At 38.6% G+C, this 20,324-nt stretch overlaps 2 protein-coding genes across 11 annotated transcripts in view; both read right to left on the bottom strand.

The window, feature by feature from the left end:
• CRACD (capping protein inhibiting regulator of actin dynamics) overlaps positions 1–2,844 on the bottom strand; it is a 140,057-nt gene extending 137,213 nt beyond the window's left edge. For 3 of the 6 annotated variants that reach the window (XM_087735735.1, XM_087735729.1, XM_087735734.1), the window contains exon 1: positions 2,715–2,844. The gene's annotated coding sequence lies outside the window, so the exon portion shown is untranslated. Of the gene's footprint in view, positions 1–1,938; positions 2,300–2,333; positions 2,611–2,714 lie in introns of those variants that run through there. The other 3 variants (XM_087735733.1, XM_087735730.1, XM_087735731.1) reach the window with 3 other exon arrangements.
• A 5,806-nt stretch (positions 2,845–8,650) lies between these two features.
• CEP135 (centrosomal protein 135) overlaps positions 8,651–20,324 on the bottom strand; it is a 41,456-nt gene continuing 29,782 nt past the window's right edge. For 4 of the 5 annotated variants that reach the window (XM_087735737.1, XM_087735736.1, XM_087735739.1 and 1 more), the window contains 6 exons: positions 18,608–18,793; positions 17,436–17,645; positions 16,235–16,437; positions 11,829–11,933; positions 11,272–11,418; positions 8,651–9,384 (listed from right to left, as the gene is read on the bottom strand). In XM_087735737.1, coding sequence (XP_087591863.1) covers positions 9,363–9,384; positions 11,272–11,418; positions 11,829–11,933; positions 16,235–16,437; positions 17,436–17,645; positions 18,608–18,793 — 873 coding nt within the window. In that variant the 3' untranslated portion in view covers positions 8,651–9,362. Of the gene's footprint in view, positions 9,385–11,271; positions 11,419–11,828; positions 13,084–16,234; positions 16,438–17,435; positions 17,646–18,607; positions 18,794–20,324 lie in introns of those variants that run through there. The other variant, XR_015699516.1, reaches the window with a different exon arrangement.

Genomic DNA, 20,324 nt, shown 5'->3' with positions numbered 1-20,324 from the left:
AGTCATTTAAGCTTACGCTGTCTATGTAACAATTCTGTTTATGCTAGACTTCATTGTAAAACAACAACCAAATATATTCATATTCATAAACTCATCATCACATTTCAGTCAACACTTATTATGCCATGTATTTCTTATCTAAAAAGAGCTCACCTGACACATCTACAGTAGGAATACATTGAAATAATCCTAAGCTACATTACTCACACGGAAATATCTGTTTTCAGTGACAGATATACCTGGCAAAGCTGTATTCAGAGTGACTAAGAGGCAAAGCAGAAGAAACCGCTAAAGTTATTCTTATTGCTGTAATCAGAAGTGTGAAACTAAAAAGGCTGCTTTTTAGTTTTTGCAATTAAAATGAAATATTTTTGCCAAAGTAACAGTCCCTTTTAAAAGTAAATATATTTTATTTAAGTTTTTGGGAGCTGGATGTTAAAAAAAAAAAAAAAAAAGATTTAACGTAATACATTGCTAATTCACCACTGCTACTACCTGCATAACCTCACAAGACAACAGACCAAAATAAGACCTATGAGGAACAAACTGGGGGGGGGGGGGGGGGGGGGGGAAGGGTCAATGTCTTAGCACAGAACACAGCAAGACATTCATACTTTACACCAACTGCGTTTGCTACCAGTGCACTTTTAAAAATCCCATTATACGGCATATAGGAAAAAATAATCGTTGCTCATAAGTGTGAAGCAATTCTCTCTAAAACGCAGGATTGCCCAAATGGGTATTTGAAAAGGGTCCTTAATTTTAGGACAGGATGCTCTGAGGTACATATTCCTATTGGAGAAAAAATACCCAATAACAACCAGCAGCAATCTCTTTGCTACATGCCATATTTATTCACAAAGATTTCAAGGTAAGTCTTGTAATTATCATCAAACTGGGACACAAATGAATATACAAATCACTTTCATATAAAGTTTCGATACACGTCACAGTGTTAAATTCAAGCTCATTGTTGCAATGAAATATTCAAAACCAGACACGACCTCTAATCTGATAAATTGATAGCAGACAAGGAAGAGTTCGATTTGTCAATTTGATGAATTCCTGACCTGGATTCAAACCACGTAAAGTAAGTTATATGCAGAACTGCTAACTACTGCCTATATTAAAAAATACCAATGGCTTTGTTGAAGAAACTCACAATAACATTTATGCCCACTGATTAATGTTTGATATAGTTAAAAGACTTAATTTTCTGTGCAAGGTGCAATTAGAATGACTTCAGTGATGGGAATTTCTTGAGTGTGCGTTACTAAATACCAAATAAAAATCAGTTCTGACTCCAATTTATCATCTTTAATCTGTTAAAATGTAGGGCGTGCTACATGTTACTGCTATCGGGTAGCTTAAATACCTCGGATTCTAAGAAAAGAGCTCTTTTCATACAATTGCTATATGCCGTTTAGGGTATGTACAGAAAACCTGTTTGGGAATATAATGAATTATATTATCTATATATCTATTATTGACAGAATATCTGTTATTAGGCCTGTGGTTGCAAATTACTCTTCCCTTTCTCCACGCCCCCATCCCCCATCCACCCAAGAGCAGCTCACTTTCAGTGCCATTATTGTCAGGCATATTAAATTTTCAGGATGCACCGTTGTGGTTTCCAGGTCTCTATTTACCCCTTGAACTGCGTTTCTAAGTGGGCATTTTTACACTTCAAATGACAGAGCAGAGGCATAATAATGTTTTGCATGCTACAACTCCAGAGAAGCAAATTTGTAATTTACTCATGTTAATACCAGCAAAATTAATTAAAAAAGCCAAACCCCCATTCATAAAAAATCTCTTAATGACACAGAAAAGAGTTGCGTGATGCGTATTTCTATCTCTAAAATAGCCATTTTCTAACTAAAGGGACTGTCAAGCGACAACCATTTCCCGTGCAAAATAATATTACCTCCAGCTTACCTGCTCCGGTTCGGAAGGAAAGGGTGAGGAACGGAGGCGATGCCCCCCCGCCTTTCAACCGGGAAAAGCGGCAGATTTCATAGCTCGTTAAAACGTGATGGCAGTTGTGTGATAAATGGCTTACGGGAGCTTAAACAAAGCGATGCTGCTCTGGAGAGGCATCGTGTGAAACAAAGTCATCTTTCTGACAGCTCCTGCTTTTCAGCAAAGCTGAAAGAATACAGGACTCTCTGGGAACGCGGTAACAAAGGGAAAATAGAAGGAATTTGAAAGAACCAGCCCAGCCATTGAATTCCCCGGCAGCAATAAAGTAGCGGCTTCCGAAAATCACCCGCACGCCTCCTTACACCGTTCACCGAACAAAGGCAGCTGACCAGCGGCAGGTAACTACTCACATCTGGTGGTTTTTCGGGTGTCCTCCCTGCGCATCCGCCTCCGCTCGCCCTCCGCACCGCCGCGGCTGCTCGCCGCTGGCGTTAGCGAGCGAAACGCCCCGTGGAGCAAAAACCGCCCCGGGTGGGCGACACAAAGCGGCACGGACACGGGCACGGACACACGGACGCGCACCCCCTAGCCCCCCGCACGACAGCAGCCGGCCCCGCACGGCAGGCGCCGGGCCAAGGCAGAGCGCTGCTGCCGCCGGAGCGGCGAGGCGGGGATGCGGGGCGCCGCGGGGGGCCGCGATGCTCCGGGCTGCGGCGGGGCTCCCGCCCGCTGCGAGCACCGCAACGGCGTTTGCGCGGGGCGGGGGATGGACGCGGCTGGCTCCTTCCTACCTGTTCTCCCTCTCCGGGCGGCCAGCAGGGGAGAGCCGGCGGCTCCTGCGGGCGCGGGGTGCCGCAGCCGCCGCCGCCCAGCCCCTCGGAGGCCGCCCAGCCCCTCGGAGGCCGCCCAGCCCCTCGGAGGCCGCCCCATGGCAGCGCCGCCGCCGCTCACGGGCGCCCCGCAGCGCCGCGCCCCGGCCCCAGCCTCTCCCCAGTCCCTGCCCTCGCCCTCGGACTGGTGTCTTCGGCTCCTTTTGTTGGGAAGGAAGGGGTAAGGCTGGATTTAGCCGGATTCAGCGGGATCCCGCTGATGTTTGCACCGTTTAGCCCCCCCCGCCGCCGCCCGTTGCACTGCCCAAAGAGGAGAGATCCGCGGCTCTGGCTGCACCCCGGCTCTGAACCCTAATTTGTTCCTATTTCGCAGTAAGACCAAAGTCTGAATCCAGCACCTGACTAGCGCTATAACCAGACAAATTTTTATCCCCTTCGTTTACTAAAAAATGGGAAGAACTACAAGAAACAGAACAAAAACCAGTGGTTCCCCAACACAGCAGCGCAGAAAGCAGCCCCCCTTCTTTCCCACGTCCTTAAATCCAGCATTTGTACCGGCTCTTCTGGGGCCCATTCAGCTTCTATGTCAAGTGCTGGACACTGGTTTCCCAGGTTTCCCAAGGAGAACGCAGTAAAATCAGGTACTGCATTTAGTTCCATCCAGACTCAGCCACTTTTTGAACCAAAATTGATGATGTGATTCATGGTCTGCTGCTGCTGAGAGAGATGATGTGTTTTGCCAGCCAGCTCTCCTGATTCAGGTGCTCCCTGGAGAAAAAGACCATACAGCTTCCGATCCTGCCTGCTCCTTGACTTCTTGGCCCAGTTAGAAGTGGTCCTTCTGCTATCCTTAAAAGGAACTGGGTCTTACAGAAAGGTAAAACCCATGCTGGGTTGGACCAGAGAGCCATCTCACACATTTTTTTTGTCTCTCACTATGCCCAATACTGGGTAATTTAAAGGAAGAATGTAAGTTTAGGCAAGCATTTACTGATACTTCCCCACTCCTTAGCGATTTGCAGCTCAGTGAATTCCTGAGTGAGAAGTGATATTTGTGCAAAAAGCAAAAATCTAGCTATATGACTCTGGAATAAATATTAATTGCTAGAAATGACTTTCTCACCGGCAGCGTTCTAGAGCTGACCAGTCATGCGAGCCATGAGAGGGGCAGTCCAGTCCCTTTGCAGTCCCCTCACAACTAAAGCCATGGTACACAGGGCACAGATAACTCGGAAATGAAGCTCATGCACCAGATCTAGTATTTAGATGGCTGTTAAGTATATTGACTGCTATCTTTACACTAGCAATTACGTGTATATATATATTTTTATATCCAAAATATATGGATACAAGCCACCTCAGTTACCAGAGCTGAATTTTGCAGTGCTCCTTTGAAAGATTCAGGGGGGTTGCTGTGTATTGCTTTGCTGCTGTGGCAGCACTTACACATTTTTCGGCAGTAGAATTGCGCGGTACAGGCAGAAAACTTCAGCAGTAGCCGTCAGAAAAGAGGTGAATCCAGCCTTTGCCTGTTCCTTCAGATCAGCTGATCTGCCCATTTACATCAGACCTTTCTTGACAAAGGTCAATCTTTTCACTTTCCCGGAGGAGAAAGTAAGCTAAAATGAGATTTTTTTTTTCCTCAAGAACCGACAATTTCTGGAAACCGATGCAGTCACAAACCTCAGTAGCAAAGTGATGGGTGGGCTTCAGGAACACGTGGCTTTACTGGCAATTCTTTCACCTTGAGTGTATTAGACGTACCTAGAATTCCTATGGAGAAACCCGAACCTGTTAAGTAGGTGCCATGGTCGCTTGGAAAGACATGGCTCCACTAGGTGGCACAAATACACCATTTAAAAGCAAGGAGCACGCCGGGGGTAGCCTACCTCCTATTCAACATGTTTTAGTTATGCACTTATGCAAAGCAAATGGCTACAGATAAAGACTGCACACGCAGCTATGGTCCAGTAACCCACACATCTCTCTTCAAATAAAACCAAGCTCAGATGTCAACGTGCTCCTTTGGACTTAGAGGCTCAATGAAAATCTCCCCGAAGGGCAGTATCTGCTCCTGCAGACCTTGACGTACTCACGGCTGACTAAACACACTGCGGGTCATTTCTGTGCTCGCATTCAGGAAAATACGTCTGTCCCTGCTCAGCAGTATTAAAAGCGAGGAGAAGAAGCCACTGACATCCTCATTTTTCCCCACTTTCTTCCGTTTGCCATCACGCCATTCTAGTTAGTTTAAGCGAACAGTCTAATCCCTGCCCCATCAACTTGAAATGGTGAAGGACGCGCCACTGACAAAATGGTGGAGCAACTCCGCTCGGATGATGCTGAGCTAGCAGCACACACAGCTGGGACAGGCAACTATCATCTGATAAATTCCAAACCCCACCATCTGCGTGAGCTCTAATGTAGATAAATCTAATATTGAGACAAAAAATGGCAAAACAATTACTTTTGTACTCATAATTTTTAAAAAAGTCAAAGATCATAGTACAGATAATAAGGGACAATTTCACTACAGCTGAATAGGCACTTACCTAATTACACCACCGCTAGGAAAATTGCCCAGAGGCCCAGAATTGTTGCCCCTCTGGACAGCCCCACTGGAGACCACCTAGCCCACCCCCCTGCTCAAAGCAGGGTGATCTACAGCAGGCTGCCCAGGACTGTGTCCCACTGGGTTCTCAATACCTCCGTGGATGGGGACTCCACAACCACTCTGGGCAGCCTGTTCCACTGTTTGACCACCCTCATGGAGAGTAAAAAAAAAAAAAAAAAAAAAAAGGCGTTTTTCTTATGTTTAAATTGAATTCCCTGTATTTCAGTTTGTCCCCGTTGTCTTTTGTACCTTCCCTGCAAACCACCGAGAAGGGACAGTCTCAATCTTTTTACTCGCACCCATCAGGTACTTACGTACACGGAGATGTTCTCCCCCAAGCCTTCTCTTCTCAAGGCCGAGCGCCCCCAGCTTGCTCAGCCTCTCCTCACGTAAGAGGTGCTCCAATCCCTTCATCGTCTTTGGGGCCCTTTGCTGGACTTGCCAGGAATCTCCACGTCCATGTTGTGCTGGGAGCCTCACAGAAGACACCGTGTTTGGGGAGTTACTTACCCTGGGCAGGCCGTCTCTGCTCTCCTGGGCGCGAGCAGCCGGTAGGTGGGCAGGGGTAGCTCCTGTGCAGGGAACCCGCTGGCGTCCCCCGTGCCGGCCCGTGCCGCGCGCTGGTGGATGTTGTGACAGAGGTAACGGTGCAGCCTGCCAGAAGATAGATGGGGGTTTTGCCTTTGTGGCTAAAACAGTGGTGGTGCCACACCGGTGTTTCAGCTGTTGCTGAACAGCACTTGCACAGCATCGAGGCTTTCTCTCTCCTCCCATTTGTACTGGAGGATGAACGGTAAGACTTCAGGTCCAGGAGTTAATACCGCGGCAGCTGTTATGATCTTTGAGTTGCTCAAGAAGGGTCAGAGGATGCAATGAAACTGGAATGCCTGTATACATAAAGCTAAAAAACTAGGGTACCAAAACCGCACACAACGGGTTTCTTACACTGTCAGCAGAGAAAAAGAGGAAGTACAAAATTCTGTCCCAAAGAATGGTTTAAAAAACCCAAGAACTCCGCAGTCACATGGTTTCATTTAGGAATAACAACATTTGAATAGGTCAGGCTTGCCACATGTGCACTAACTTCTGTATAAAATATTTTAAATTGAAAGATTGAAGCCCTAATCTTAACCTTTTTTTAATTAGCATCACATAGGAATCTCAGTGTTTCTCAGCTTTAGGGTGACTTTTTTGTCAAACAAACTAGATTATCCAACTGAACCCTAGAATTGCTTATTTAACTTCAGGGTAATTATCTACCTTTTAGGGAGATACCATCAGACAAAAAAAAAAATTCATTCTAAGAATTTCTTAAAAACACGTTATGGTAAGTTTAATGGGGCAATTTAGGTTTTAATAAATTGATAAAAACTGTCCTTTTATTCTCTTCAGATTCCTCTGCTTCTGACAATACATTTCTTTGTTTTGTAGAGAAACAGCCCCAACAATTATTGCTTCTCCTTTATTATTTTTTCTAATGTTATTTTCCCCCCATCCCCAACTGCAGATAACAACAGAAGACAGACAACTTGAGTATTCGGACTTTTCCCATGATTTCATGTCTGCCCCACTCTGCTTTCAGCTCACCCCAGCTGAGGACTAAAACAGGTCACGAGGCTTCCATGATCTTTTGATCTTCCAGAAGGTGAGGACAGCACCGTAGTTTCTTGGAGCAGAGTCCAGGACAGTCATGTTAGTATCCCGACCCACGTAAGGCTTGCTTCATACATGACGTATATGGTAGTCCACAGATTTAAATCTTCCACAAGTTTGTGCTTGTTTTGTACTTCATGAAATACTTGATTTTAAAGCAAAGTTGTGTAAATATTACTTTGCTTTTCTTCTAGTTGTTTACAAAAATGTATATAAAAGAATAGCAACAGAAGATAAAATGACAGCTTTACTATAGTCTGAATATTAGTGATATTTTAGTTTTAGAAAGCTGCACAGGCTTTGGTCACCAAAATGATACCAGTTTTATTATACCACCTGTGCTCAATGATCTGCTAATTCTTCATAATTGATAATCATGTAAGAATTACTATTAATTGAAGTGTTATGGTTTTAATTGTAAGATCAACATATACATTTTTTGGTAAGATGAAATACAGTATTTTCAATAAAATGGAACACTTGCTCTGTTTTTTTAAGTCAGATTCCAGTTTAAAAGGGTTTGTATACAAAATAAGGTATTTAAAAGTCACCACTGAAGACATCAAGAGCAAAACATGAGTTCTTTTCCCATTCTTACTGAACCGCTTCATCCTGAGTAATTAACATCAATTAGCATCAGTGGAAACTACTGACTTAATTACAAACAGTATTAATACATGAGTAACATTTAGAGATGACGACGTCCCTATTCCTGTAACTGGCAAATGAGAGACCTAAAAAGTAAAAAGCATGAGATGCACCCACTTTAAATAAACAATTCCTTCCAATGGCTCAGAAGCCTAATGTGGTACAAAAATTTTCAGGTACTTCTGAATGGCTGTTCTAAGTTGTTTTAAAATTAGTAAAATTTAATACATATAGACACATATTAAATAACAAAACTGACAAAATACAATATATGAAAAATAAAATACATAGCTTGCAACAGCAATGATTTATGTATGAATACATGAGAATATTTCCAGTTAACACAATATTCTTTACAATTTCTAACTGTAACAATCTTAGTGCAAAATAGACAAAATATAAAAGCAAAAAAAATATTTTTTTTTCCATGTCATTTAATATGTCATTTACACCTCAGAGATGCTTGTAATGTTAGCTCATAATCACAGTTTTTTATTCAACATGAGGCAAGCAGAACACTACCTGCTGGCCAGTGCAAGGATGTTCAACACCACATCCTCCCACTTCTAGTCCTCTGCATGATACCTATGAATACACATCACGTCGGCCTGAATGGCATGTAATTATTAGAAAACCGTATGTTCTTGAATAGAAGAATGATTTGATTTACCATTATCTGCATAGATGGACTTTAAGAGCACATCATAAGATTGTGATTGCTAATCGCATCTTACTTCATAGTCTAAATTTGAAATGCTCCTCTGCTAAATACACCAGATATTTTAAAGATTAGTTCTCACTGCATTTACCTAATAGGTGTGTCACAACATAAAGGCCTGTGTCACATCTCCAACAGCTTGAGCTTAACTGTGTGAAGAATTCCAGGTTTTGTTCTGATCTTTTAAAACCAAAATTTGAAAAATATCTCCAGATATGATTCAAAAATTTGAATATAAAATACTTTAGAATTAATTTTATAATATGTAAAGGATTTCACTACATCTTTAAAAATATAATTTTTCACTTTTTATTTAATATTGGGATAATATTTAAAATGCGTTTTCACACAAAGATTAACAAAAGGAGAGGAGTAGTTGTCAGATGACAAAAAACATTAATAAAGAATAACTGATATATTTTTTAATTAAGAAAAGGTACAGTAAATAAAATGCATTCACAAAATAGATAATCAATACTTTTAAATACCATGAAGAATGACCTGTAAACAGAAAACACTTGTTAAAAACCCAAATATAGGAAATCATGATGAGTATAAAACATACACTGGCTCGGCATTTTTAAGACAATCATGTATGTTATTCTATGTTAGCTCACACTAAGATGAAGAAACTTCTGTAACCATATGAGATAAGCAAACAGAAATAAAATAGTAAAATGAAAACAAGAGATTGTCATATCAAGTACTCGTTTCCTGCTTATAATTGTTATGCTTGCAAAATAGTAACAAAACTTAGCCAGCCTCGATACAAAACCTGTCAAACAGCCAGCAAAAAACAGTCACCCCAGCCAGATGGGAATGCAGAATTTTGCAAAGTGGATTACTTCGCCCGTTCTCAGAAATTGCAAAGGTAATCTCTGATTCGAAGAATATAGAGGTAGAATACAAGTCAGCCTTCACAATTTTCAAAAAAAAGTCCTTGTAACAAGGTATGCTTCAGTTGCTCGAATACTGGTTATTCCTTGAAGCTCACATTTCTGGTGGAGAAAGAAAAAAAATCAAAATAAAGCCATCTATTATATTTTACTAATGAATATTAGGATAAAAAGTAATAATTAGATTTAGCTTCCTCATATTCTCTTTTGTTATTCCTGAGTATCAACTATTAGCATATTATCTAAAACTCTATATTCAGTTCATTGACTCATTGCTGAAATGCTTAACAAAGTAAATATGAGACGAGGAGGAAGAGAAAATTTCTTGAGAAGATTAAATCAGATAAGAGAAAAAGACAGTTGTAACACTACAGAACAGTAGCTACAGAGTACCCTTTACTGTGGTAAGCTCCCAGGAAGGAATAAGTAAGTAGGGTGAAAGATGGTGATAGTACTGCTGAGATCATTCTAATGTAATAATCCATTGATAGGTTTAAAAGGCAGGATAGTAAAAAATTAAACTGCGTATGAATTCAGTTGTTAAAAACCACTTTCTTTAAAAATTACATACTTCATGAAAATGGGATATTTTCTGGTAAGATATGGTACAGAGCTGTCATTGTTAAAACTAAGTACACATAGTAGGATCAAAATAGTTCACTGCATGGTATTCTTCAAGTATAGCAACTGGACTATTTTTATTGCTCTTAGGACTCACTGTAAAGCGGGAAGACTAAAGACAACTCTCTACTGATGATGCTCATTCTTAGAAATATATTATCTATCGTTATCTCAGTCAAAATGTTGATTTGCAATGTAAGGGGGTTTGCCTAATGGCTCACCAGTAAAGCAAAGGTCATAACTGCTGTTTCATCCCCACTACCAATATCTGATTTGCTACGGTTTCCTTTTTTTGCTTTGTCCAAAAACTTGCAGAAGAGGAGAAAAGTTGCTGACAACGTGGATCATGCCATGCTGACCCCAGTTCTCAGGAAACCTGGGTTTTTGTTAACAAAAGTAAGCTTAAGAACAAGCTACATGTATTTACCAACAGAAATAAAGTTTAAAATCTTATCAGAATTCTGTTTCTTGGAGTTTAGCAGATAGATAGTTAAGATTCATGAGCTGCTATAGTATACTATATAGTGGTTATAACACACACATTTCCTGAAACAATCACTGGTTATCTCTCCCTGTCCTTGCACTCTTTGCTGCAATTTATTATGCACTGTAGGACAGACAGGATATAAAGTCAACAATCAGGCCTGTAACACATAACTGACATCATCTATATGATCTCTAAACAACAATAATCTCTAAAAGAACAAAATTGTCAGTGCAAATGAACAGGTGAGAGGTTGATTTTGATTCCTTTTTTATGGACTCCAGTGACCACAATCGTAGACATTCATAGCATTCAAGCACTAACAATGAAAAATGCATTAATTATTTTTATGCACTTGTTTTGGAGATAGATTCAGCTACTGCGCAGGGTTCAAATGCATTTTAGTTGGACTGTCTCCTGTGGAGTGTCTTTCCTTCATTGCTGTACTTGAAAAAATTTCATGGCATTTCTCTTAATATGAACCATTCATTGTTTGGAGATAACTATTAACAATAATAAATTAGCAATATATATTTGGATATAATTAATGGTAATAATAAGCAGGCAATATATATTTGGAAGCTGTCAGCTGGTGCAAGACCATTAACAAAAACAGGAATGGGAATCCTGTTTAGATGTTTTAGAATCCTGTTTAGATATTTTAGAATCCTGTTTAGAATCCTCCAAGGACATTATATGGTCTTTGGAGAGCACTTTGCATCTACTGTTTCCAATCAATATTTTATAGTAGAGAGTCAACAAAAGAAGAACTTAGAACCACCTAATGCGTGTAAGAATTTAATATAATTTAAAAAGTATTATTTAGAAACAGTTTAAACCTAACTCGTAAACAGAAACAATCTGCTAAAAATCAAATTGCTTACTTTTCAGCTGCTGCTTGATCAGTTGTCCTTACAATGGTACGTTCTGGAGAATGTGAGGGAGACCTTAATGTTGAACTGAGAGGAGGCGAAGCACGTAATGATGATGTAGAGAGACCATGTCGACGCATTTCCTGAATTGCACGCTCTCTACCAACAGATAGCAATTTCAGTTACATAACACTTTGGTACTGCAGCATGTTAAAGGAAGAAAACAGAACTTTTTTTCCCATATTTTTACTCGGTGATTTTCACAATACTTTGCAAAGAGCCTTGTCTTCTCGTAACGTTACTCAACTTTCTTCTTGTTTTCATGAGAAGGGATTTTTTTTTTTAGATGCAATGGTAAATTCATGAAATTTACAAGGGAATTCAGAAACTGTATAAGTTTTTTTTTCTTTTTTAATTAAGCAGTTTTCAAGATGAGAATATTAGATTTTGCATGACAACAGGAACACAATTTTCCATAAAAGTTCCTCACTATTGAAAAAAGCAACAGTTTTAAAAGTGAGAAAGAAGAAATGAGAAGAGTCACCTCACTGAAAAAACCAGCATCTTACCGTTCAAATCGTTCAGTTGTCAGTTGCCTTTTTAAAACGTCACAGTCAGTCTGCAGCTGTGCAACTTTACTTCGAAGTATGGGAACCTCTCTATTATAGCTGCTTCTAAAAAAAAAAATTATGAGAAGCAACAAAGTTTTCTTTGAACACGGTCAGCTAGGAGCTTAGACGAATTAGAGCAAGATAAAACAAAAATAGATACTCAACATGTTGTTTCACACAGACCAAATCAATGACAAATTAGAAGCAGCAAGAACCAAATGAATGCAACAGAACGTTTCTGGAAGAACCTAAGGCGAGAAAGAAGTGAGAAGCTGGCAAGACTCTCACTACATCCTTACTACAATACATCATTTTCTTTTTCAGATGAAGGTAAACACAAACATGTTTTATAAAAACAGACAAAACAATTAAATCATGAATTTATTGATTTACTATTCTCTGTTGCAATGCAAGATGGTCTTTATGTGTACACTTAAAAAAAGAAGAAAAAAGCAGTAACTATCCACAAAAAATATAAACATAACAAATATGGCTTCAGTAAAAATTATATCAAGTAGGCTGGAACTATCTGCCTAGCAATGAACACAACTGAATCAAATCTAAGTAAACGCTGTCTTAACGCAAGCTCAGACCAGCAAAACCCGGAGTCTGAAAGCTTGTCAACTACACTCTTGGTATTTGGGCCCAACCGTTTCAACTGCAAGAAACAAAATGAAAAGCAGCCTTGGAAATCTTAAGTAACATAATTAAATATACTGCTTAGCAAATCATCAGCTTGGACAACTCAATGCTTGGCTGAAAAATATCATTAATTGCCTTATAAAGCAAGCAAAAAAAAAATAAAAAAATCAGTAAGTGTAAAATAAGTTGTCTAAACCAGAATCTAGACAGCTATGTTATTCCATAGAGTCTTCAAAGCCATATGAGGTGGAGTGCTCAAAAGTCACTTCTGGAGAAGCAAAGATGTACTGGTTTATTGCTAAAGCACTGGACTTGAATTCTGAAAAGTGAGTTCCACTCCTAGCTCAGTCACAGACTTTCTGTCTGGCACCCGCCAGTCTCTGACTCCGGGAAGATGCGAACTACTCAAGAGATTTGATCCAAAAAGAACAGCAGAATATTTTTTCCTGTGTTTCCTATTCATCAGTAAAATTCCTAGAATGGTATCTTGATCCAGTATGTTGAGAACAGACGCAGAAGACAAGAGGTCTTGATGATATCTTATTCTAAGTCCTTCAGAGACAGGCATATGCTTTCAGGATGGAGGTAAGAATTCAGGGCCCAATATCATTATTGTAAAATAAAGAAAGAAAGCAAACAGTTTTGTGAGTTCTCAGGTTATTCCATGTCAATGACATTTAAACAAAATTAAGATCATGAAGTAAATCACTCAAAAATTAAGAAATATTTTAATTTGGAACCACTATGCACAGTAATTATCATATAATAAGATTACATGATGATATACTATTTTTTCACAGGACATCTGGCTCTTTCACAGTAGATACAGACAGCGCTCAACAAGTAGGTTAGCTATTCAATGTTCTCTGTTTATTTAATACTTAATCACTGTAGAGCATTTACTGTACTATGACCCAAATAGCACTCTGAGTAACACAATCACTTATTCTTCACAGAGGTCAAAATTACAGCACTGGAGAACTTCACAAGTTAAACTTAATTTTGAGAATGCTTCTAAAGTCAGAGGTTGTATCAGTACCATTTTATAAATAGAGTGGAAGTACAGGCACAATAAGCCCAAAACTGTAAATGTTAAAAAATATTGATCCACTATTTTTGTTAGTGAGAACTGAAATTTTGCCAAGTCAAATGAATTGTTATATTTCGTAAGACACAAACATAATTGTCACATACTTCAGTCACAGCTACGAGCATTTAAAGTTCCTATTCTTTAGACTGCAACTACTAAAAACCGAATAGTAGAAAATAAGGTATATAAGGTAACTAGTTTTCACACCTGAACATTTGCCTAGCAACATGCAAAACCTTTGAGATAAACAGGAAAACAATTCAATAAACAGCCACTGTTCCTCCAAGAGAACATTTTCCTTCTTCCTGCAATATCCCATCCTATTAACAACGCAAGTACTGACACTTACAACAAATAAGGAAGGAACCCCAAATGTGTGTGGAAGAAAAATTGTGAAAAAATTACTGTGAAGTTATTTTAACAGACTTTTATAATGTTTGTACACAAAGAAGCTAAATTAAAGTTAAATGAAAACCTCCTTCTTTCCCCTTTTTTTTTTATTGTAACTTTCACGTTTAATTTCATAGTCAGGACACGGCATTAGTTTATGTTCTTTGTATGCAATTAACTTTTTTCCCCCAAGTAAACAAAAGTCAGCAATTCTAAAACATGAAGCAATGAGTTGCACAGGAGTGATTAATAGTGTTATCTTCTAGAGATTCATTGAGATCACCACTACTTGAGGTGGACCATCGTCAGTGGTAAGTTGTAGCGTTTTTCTTGCACATTTGCATCACCAAGTTACAGATAGCTTTTAACTGTTTAGGTATGCTATGTTCTATATCTCATAAGGAAGCATTATCTGTCCTTTTACCTTCCGTACAGGACTTTTTCCTTAACAGTTAATATTAATAGCAGCAGAAGTACTTCTGCTTTTTTAAAGCACTATGACTTCATTATTTATTACGTAAGTGATTCTTACTTTAATCAAAGTAAGGACAACAGGCATCTTCAGTAGGTAAGCAATTCTCATTTAGCATGGATTTAATCTACTTGGTATTTTTTTTGTGAGCAGCACACATATGTTAAAATTTTACTTTCAATTTGCTTTGAGATGCTCGATGAATCCACATTGTTCTAAAGGAGTTAGGACTTCAGAATACTCTCTAAGATAAGAACATAAAACATAGTTCAAGACCAAGAAAATTTGTGTTCTCTTAATAATTAAACTCGTAGTTAAATTCTTCAAAGCCAAATAACAGTATGACGTTTTGCTTAAAAAGCCGAGTTGAATTAGATTTCTTCCTGAACCTAGGAAGAAAATAAGAACCTGCGAGAGAGGTGGTTATATATTTTGAGAATTGATACACTCTGATGCAAAGGTTAAATATCCAAATGATATTGCAATGCATACATATATTTATAGACGTACTCAACAGCTAAAAAAATTTACAAATTATCATGGGTTGGCTGGTTCTGTGGTGGAAATAATGTCTGCAACAGATCAGCTACCTTGCCATTAGGCAGTTGTGTCCACTAAGAGGCTCAGAAGGAAAGGGTTTTAGTGATTGCACTGAAAAGATGGCAGAGTTATACGAGACAAGTGAACTTCAGGAAAGGTGTCACCTCCTGTGCCTGACTGATGTGAGAAAGTCATGACCAGCAGAGAAAGTGAAGCAAACTTTCTGGAGTCAGATGGGGACAAATCCAGAGAGAAACTGAGTGCTTATTCTCAAGACTGTGAAAACTCAGCAGGGCATTCCCTCCTTTTAGAGTATGTTTCCTTCGGAACTCCTGTTCAAGTTTACTGCTTGTACTAAACTGATGTCCACCAGAGTGCTGATTAATGAAAGCAATATGAAAGATCTGTAAAGAAACTTTAAGTAAACGATGCCATGAAAAGCCAAAAGACATTGCTGCAAAAATCTGCTCAGCCATAATGAACATGAAGAATTTGATTTGAATTTGAACAGGAGCCAAGAGTGCGCCATGGCAGACAGGAAGGCCAACCGTGTCCGGGGGTGCATCAAGCAATGTATTGCTAGCCAGTCGAGGGAGGTGATTGTCCCGCTCCACTCTGCACTGGTGTGACCTCATCTTGAGCACTGTGTGCAGTTTTGGGCACCACAGTACAAAAAGGATACAAAGCTACTAGAGAGTGTCCAGAGGAGAGCCACAAAGATAGTAAAGGGTTTAGAGGGGAAGCCGTACAAGGAGCGGCTGAAATCACTTGGTCTGTTTGGCCTGGAGGAGACTGAGGGGAGACCTCATTGCAGTCTACAGCTTCCTCACAAGGGAAGGAGGAGGGGCAGGTACTGATCTCTTCTCCCTGACGACCAATGATAGGACCCAAGGGAATGGCGGGAAGATATGCCAGGGGCATTTTAGGTTGGACGTTAGGAAAAGGTTCTTCACTCAAAGGGTAGTGGAGCATTGGAACAAGCTCCCCTGGGAAGTGGTCATGGCATCAAGCCTGACAACATTCAAGAAGCAATTGGACAACGCCCTCAGACATATGGTGTGAATTTTGGGGTTGTCCTATGCAGGGACAGGAGTTGGACTCGATGATCCTTGTGGGTCCCTTCCAACTCAGGACATTCTATGATTCTGTGACTTTGTGAATAAGCGTTGTCACACAGAAAAAGTTTCTTTGTAAACCACATAACACATACATACACTTGTTAAAACTTACAGTTTGCTCTCGGCGAGTGTTAGCTTGTCTTTCAATAACTGAATTTCAGAATCTTTCTCATGGGATGTTAAATGGTTCTGAAATTCTTTGTCTCTACTAGTAGCCAGCAATGTTTCAAGATTCTGAACTGTAAGTCTCTCACTGGATAACTGCTTTTTCAGCAACTCTGCTTCTGATTTTATATCTTCTAATTCACCTAGAACCTAGGGCACAAATTTTATACGTTATTAATACACTGGTTTGCAAACACACAGAGTTCTTTTTCGTGAAGAGGTGTTATAAAAACTGAAATGATTGGAAGTTTCATAAAAATGAATAGGAAACTGACCTCACAAAACAAATTAAAGCCTATGATTATTTAAAACTATAAAAACTAGTTAAAAACTATGCAAGCTGTACATCTGTCAAATGTTTTACTGGGAGTTGGATTACCGAGTGCTGGAAATGCTTAGTTAAGTACCCGGAACACTAATTGGCTTTTAACAGCAATAGGCTTTTGCACAAGTACAAAAATAGTATTTACTACACTTCATTCTATTTGACTAGGTTAGCTCACAATTAGCTTCTTGGCTTTTGCTTAAAATGTAGGAATGCTTGTTTTCCTCATCAGTTCTATGAATATAAACAAATTCTGTAGGGATGAGAACTACTGTTCTCAAGGTCTTGAATATTACAGTAACAGAAAGCCTGATCAAGACACCAAGTAAAGACACAACAATCAGCTGTAAAGAAAAAAGTTCAGAAATTATGGATATTTAGAACTGTTTAAAATATTTCAAAATATTTAATGAACTTCCACTGAATCTAAATTTCAATTTAATTAAAAAAATCCATTAGAGAAAAGTCTTTAATATCTAAATAAGAAGTGCACTATTCACTTTTTATAAAAGTTGAAAATTTGAGTAAATTAAAAAACAGTACATAAAACCAACTAAATATAGTCTTTCTCTGTGGTATAGCAAAAACTACTGCCACCACATTTTGCAGTGATAATGAAGGAAAGAAAATCCCTCTTTTTGTACAAAAACCACAGATATAGATCTGTATACTGCAAAATGTATCATTTATATATAAATGCAAAATTAGTGATGTAAATTAACTTACCTTGCTCTCAGAAGTAATGTATTCTTTTCTCTAAAAAACATTAAAAGCAAAGGAAGATATTTTATTATAGCAAATTAAATTTGCCTTTGCTGCTTACCCTTTCATAATCCATGCTTTTGGATGTCAGCTGTCGAGATAAAAGTTCTTTGTTAGACTCAAGTTTCACACAGAGCTCCCTCACAGAAGCCAGGTCCGCCAACAGAGAAGACTTATCCTGATTTTCACGTTTAATATCCTCTTCCAGTTTGGACGCATTTTTTGTAATGGAGGAGATCTGAGATTCATATGCTTGATGTGCAATGATATGCTAAACAAAGACAAATATGGATATCCCTTCAGTGTTAAATGTTAACAGTTGTCTGTTGGATAACAGGTTTTTTTAAGTTTAATTTCTTTCCTCTTCATAATTAACTTTCCCTATAAAATTAACTTTATATTACATTCCTTTCCTCTCCTCTCCCTAAATCACAGTTAAGAACCACTAATAAACCATCTCTGAAATTTTTAATCACCATCTTGAAGAATTATACAAGTACTATACAAGAGTGGAATGAGGCTGGATTCCAGCTTCAGCAGAGAATTAAAAGCTTAAGACACCAAAAATACGATCTATTTTTTACTCAGCTTACAATATTAAAGTCTCTAAGTCTTTTTGGCTTAATAAAAGCATGAGACAAAATATGGTCAATTCACAACTATTATACTCTAAAACTTCCTTGATCTCCATGAAGTTATTGCTTCTAAAATATAAACCTCATTATTTTCTATGATATTGGTCTAAGTTTCAGTATTATGGAATCCTGATTCTGGATTTGGACTACTACTACCAGTTTTTTACCTTTACTCCAGCCACCAATGCTTCAAATACTTCATTCAAAGCTTCAAAGAAATGTAAGAACTAAGCTTACAAAATAGTCATAAAGGTAGCTGACAAAATACTCATAAAGCTATATGCAAATACTTTGAAGCAACTAAACAAATGGTTCTTACAGAGACAATAATATAATAGCAATGATCACCCAACAGAAGAGATCAAAAAATATTAAAATATATGGTGTGATCTTAATTTTAGGAAAGCAGGGAAGGGAGAAGGAAAACATATCTAACCAAAATCAGTCACTGTTTCAAAAACTCAGTGTCCACATTTGAAACATTCACGTATAGGAATTATTTTCCATTAAAGCATTAAAAACAGTATGTCGACTTTATTAAAAAGCACTTGAATGTATCCCACTTTCCTTGACAGAATTTCATTGCATAAGTTACTACCTCTTGAATCTCTTTTTCCAGAAGTTCTACTCTCTCTCTCAGATGTCTCCGATCGGTATCTACAGAAAGGAGTTCAAGTCGTATTGAGCTGCTTTCTCCTTCGGCTTGATGAGCCTTCATTTCCCACTCTTCAGCTTGCGTATGGAGCATTCGGAACTTCTCTAATAATTCTTGGTTTTCTTTTTCCTAGATGAAACAGTAAATCACTCTGCAATGATCAACGTACCTTCAAGTTGCTTGATCTTATTTCATGCCCACTCCCTACAATATCTTTTTTGTTTTCAGAAGAAAGTAGATCTTTCTCCATTTTCTTAATCCCACTAGCTGGCAATTACTAAGGGGCATCATCCCTTTTGCAAGTCCAAATAGTAAATAAATACAGTGATGGCATTCAGTTTTATTAAATGGAAGTATTTACATTTAGCATTTGTTAATGAGTTTCAAGGCTCCCAGGAGAGGGGTTATTTTGGATCTCTCTGCATTGTCAAGGGTCACATTACTGAGATGCACTGACTCTAGTGCTGCCCTTTCCAAGAAATTCCAGCAGGAGTCCATTTTCAGCATTTCTACTTACCGCGCTATTACAAATATTTATATTACAGCATTGCCTTGAAAGACTGATAACCTATTTGGGCATATAAACCTAAACAGTCTATCATAAAAGTACAAAACTGCAAGCTTTAGTGCTTACAAGTTATGCAGTGATAGAACAAATGTTGCTTGTGAATTTTAATTTGGCCCAACTGCAAGTGCATATTAAAGGCAGTGATTAATTTCTCTTCTTTATTTATCTCCATTCCCTTCTTCCCCTGTTCATGTAATGCACAGCAGGGTAAGCATGTTGCTAGTATGAATCAGATTTATCTGCTGAGGAAGGCTACTGTTTTTGAAATTCCTTCTGTGTTTCCTGCAGAACTTGGAAGTTGCAGACAGAATGAGGTGGGGCATTAAGAAACAGAAACTCATGATTAAGCAAGTGAATGCTGTGCAGAAAAGTAAATCCTTGTCTCCACAGGCAACATCCAGATGTAATACTAGACAAACCCCTGAAACCAACCTTTCATAACTGGTCACTGGCTGTATATTCTACAGCTTCTTGGTACCTGACTTGAATAACTGAATTTTCATTTGCCAAAGATATGGCCACACCTGTAGCTGAAGTGCTTTGGACATATGATATATTATAAAATTCTTAAAAACTAAACTTCAAGTGTTTTAAATTGAGAGTTCTAAGCTAACATACTACTGACCTTATTTTTTTCTCTATGCTTCAGTTTCTACTTGTAAAACGTGGTTCAATTTACATGCATTCATCCAGACATGCAAGTCAAAGTCAGATCAAAACTCGTTCTTTCCTATTCAAAGCCACATAATAAATTTGCCAGTTCATGTTGTCTTGACATAAATTCTATATGTTTTAAATGATTGTAAGTTTTAATTCACACGTCACACTTTTGAATCCAAGTATCAGGATAAAATATAGGAGCACTGTTTTGTCACTACAGCAAAAACTCTGAACTCCTATCGTTCACAGAGAAAACATTCCAATGGGCTATTTTTATACTTTCCTGCAGAACTACATACAAAATTTTTCTTTCTAAAAAGTGTAAAATATTAAAAACCACCATATAAGCTGCTTGTTGCCTACAATCATGAAACAGTACCAGATATTTTACTAGTTGCTTTGTCAAAACTCAAAAAGCAAAACAACATTCAA

Source organism: Nipponia nippon, unplaced genomic scaffold, assembly GCF_047370975.1.
Source record: "Nipponia nippon isolate SJK-2023a ecotype South Korea unplaced genomic scaffold, ASM4737097v1 scaffold_6, whole genome shotgun sequence".
Classification (NCBI taxonomy): Eukaryota; Metazoa; Chordata; class Aves; order Pelecaniformes; family Threskiornithidae; genus Nipponia; species Nipponia nippon.
This window is presented reverse-complemented; position numbering and strand designations above follow the sequence as displayed.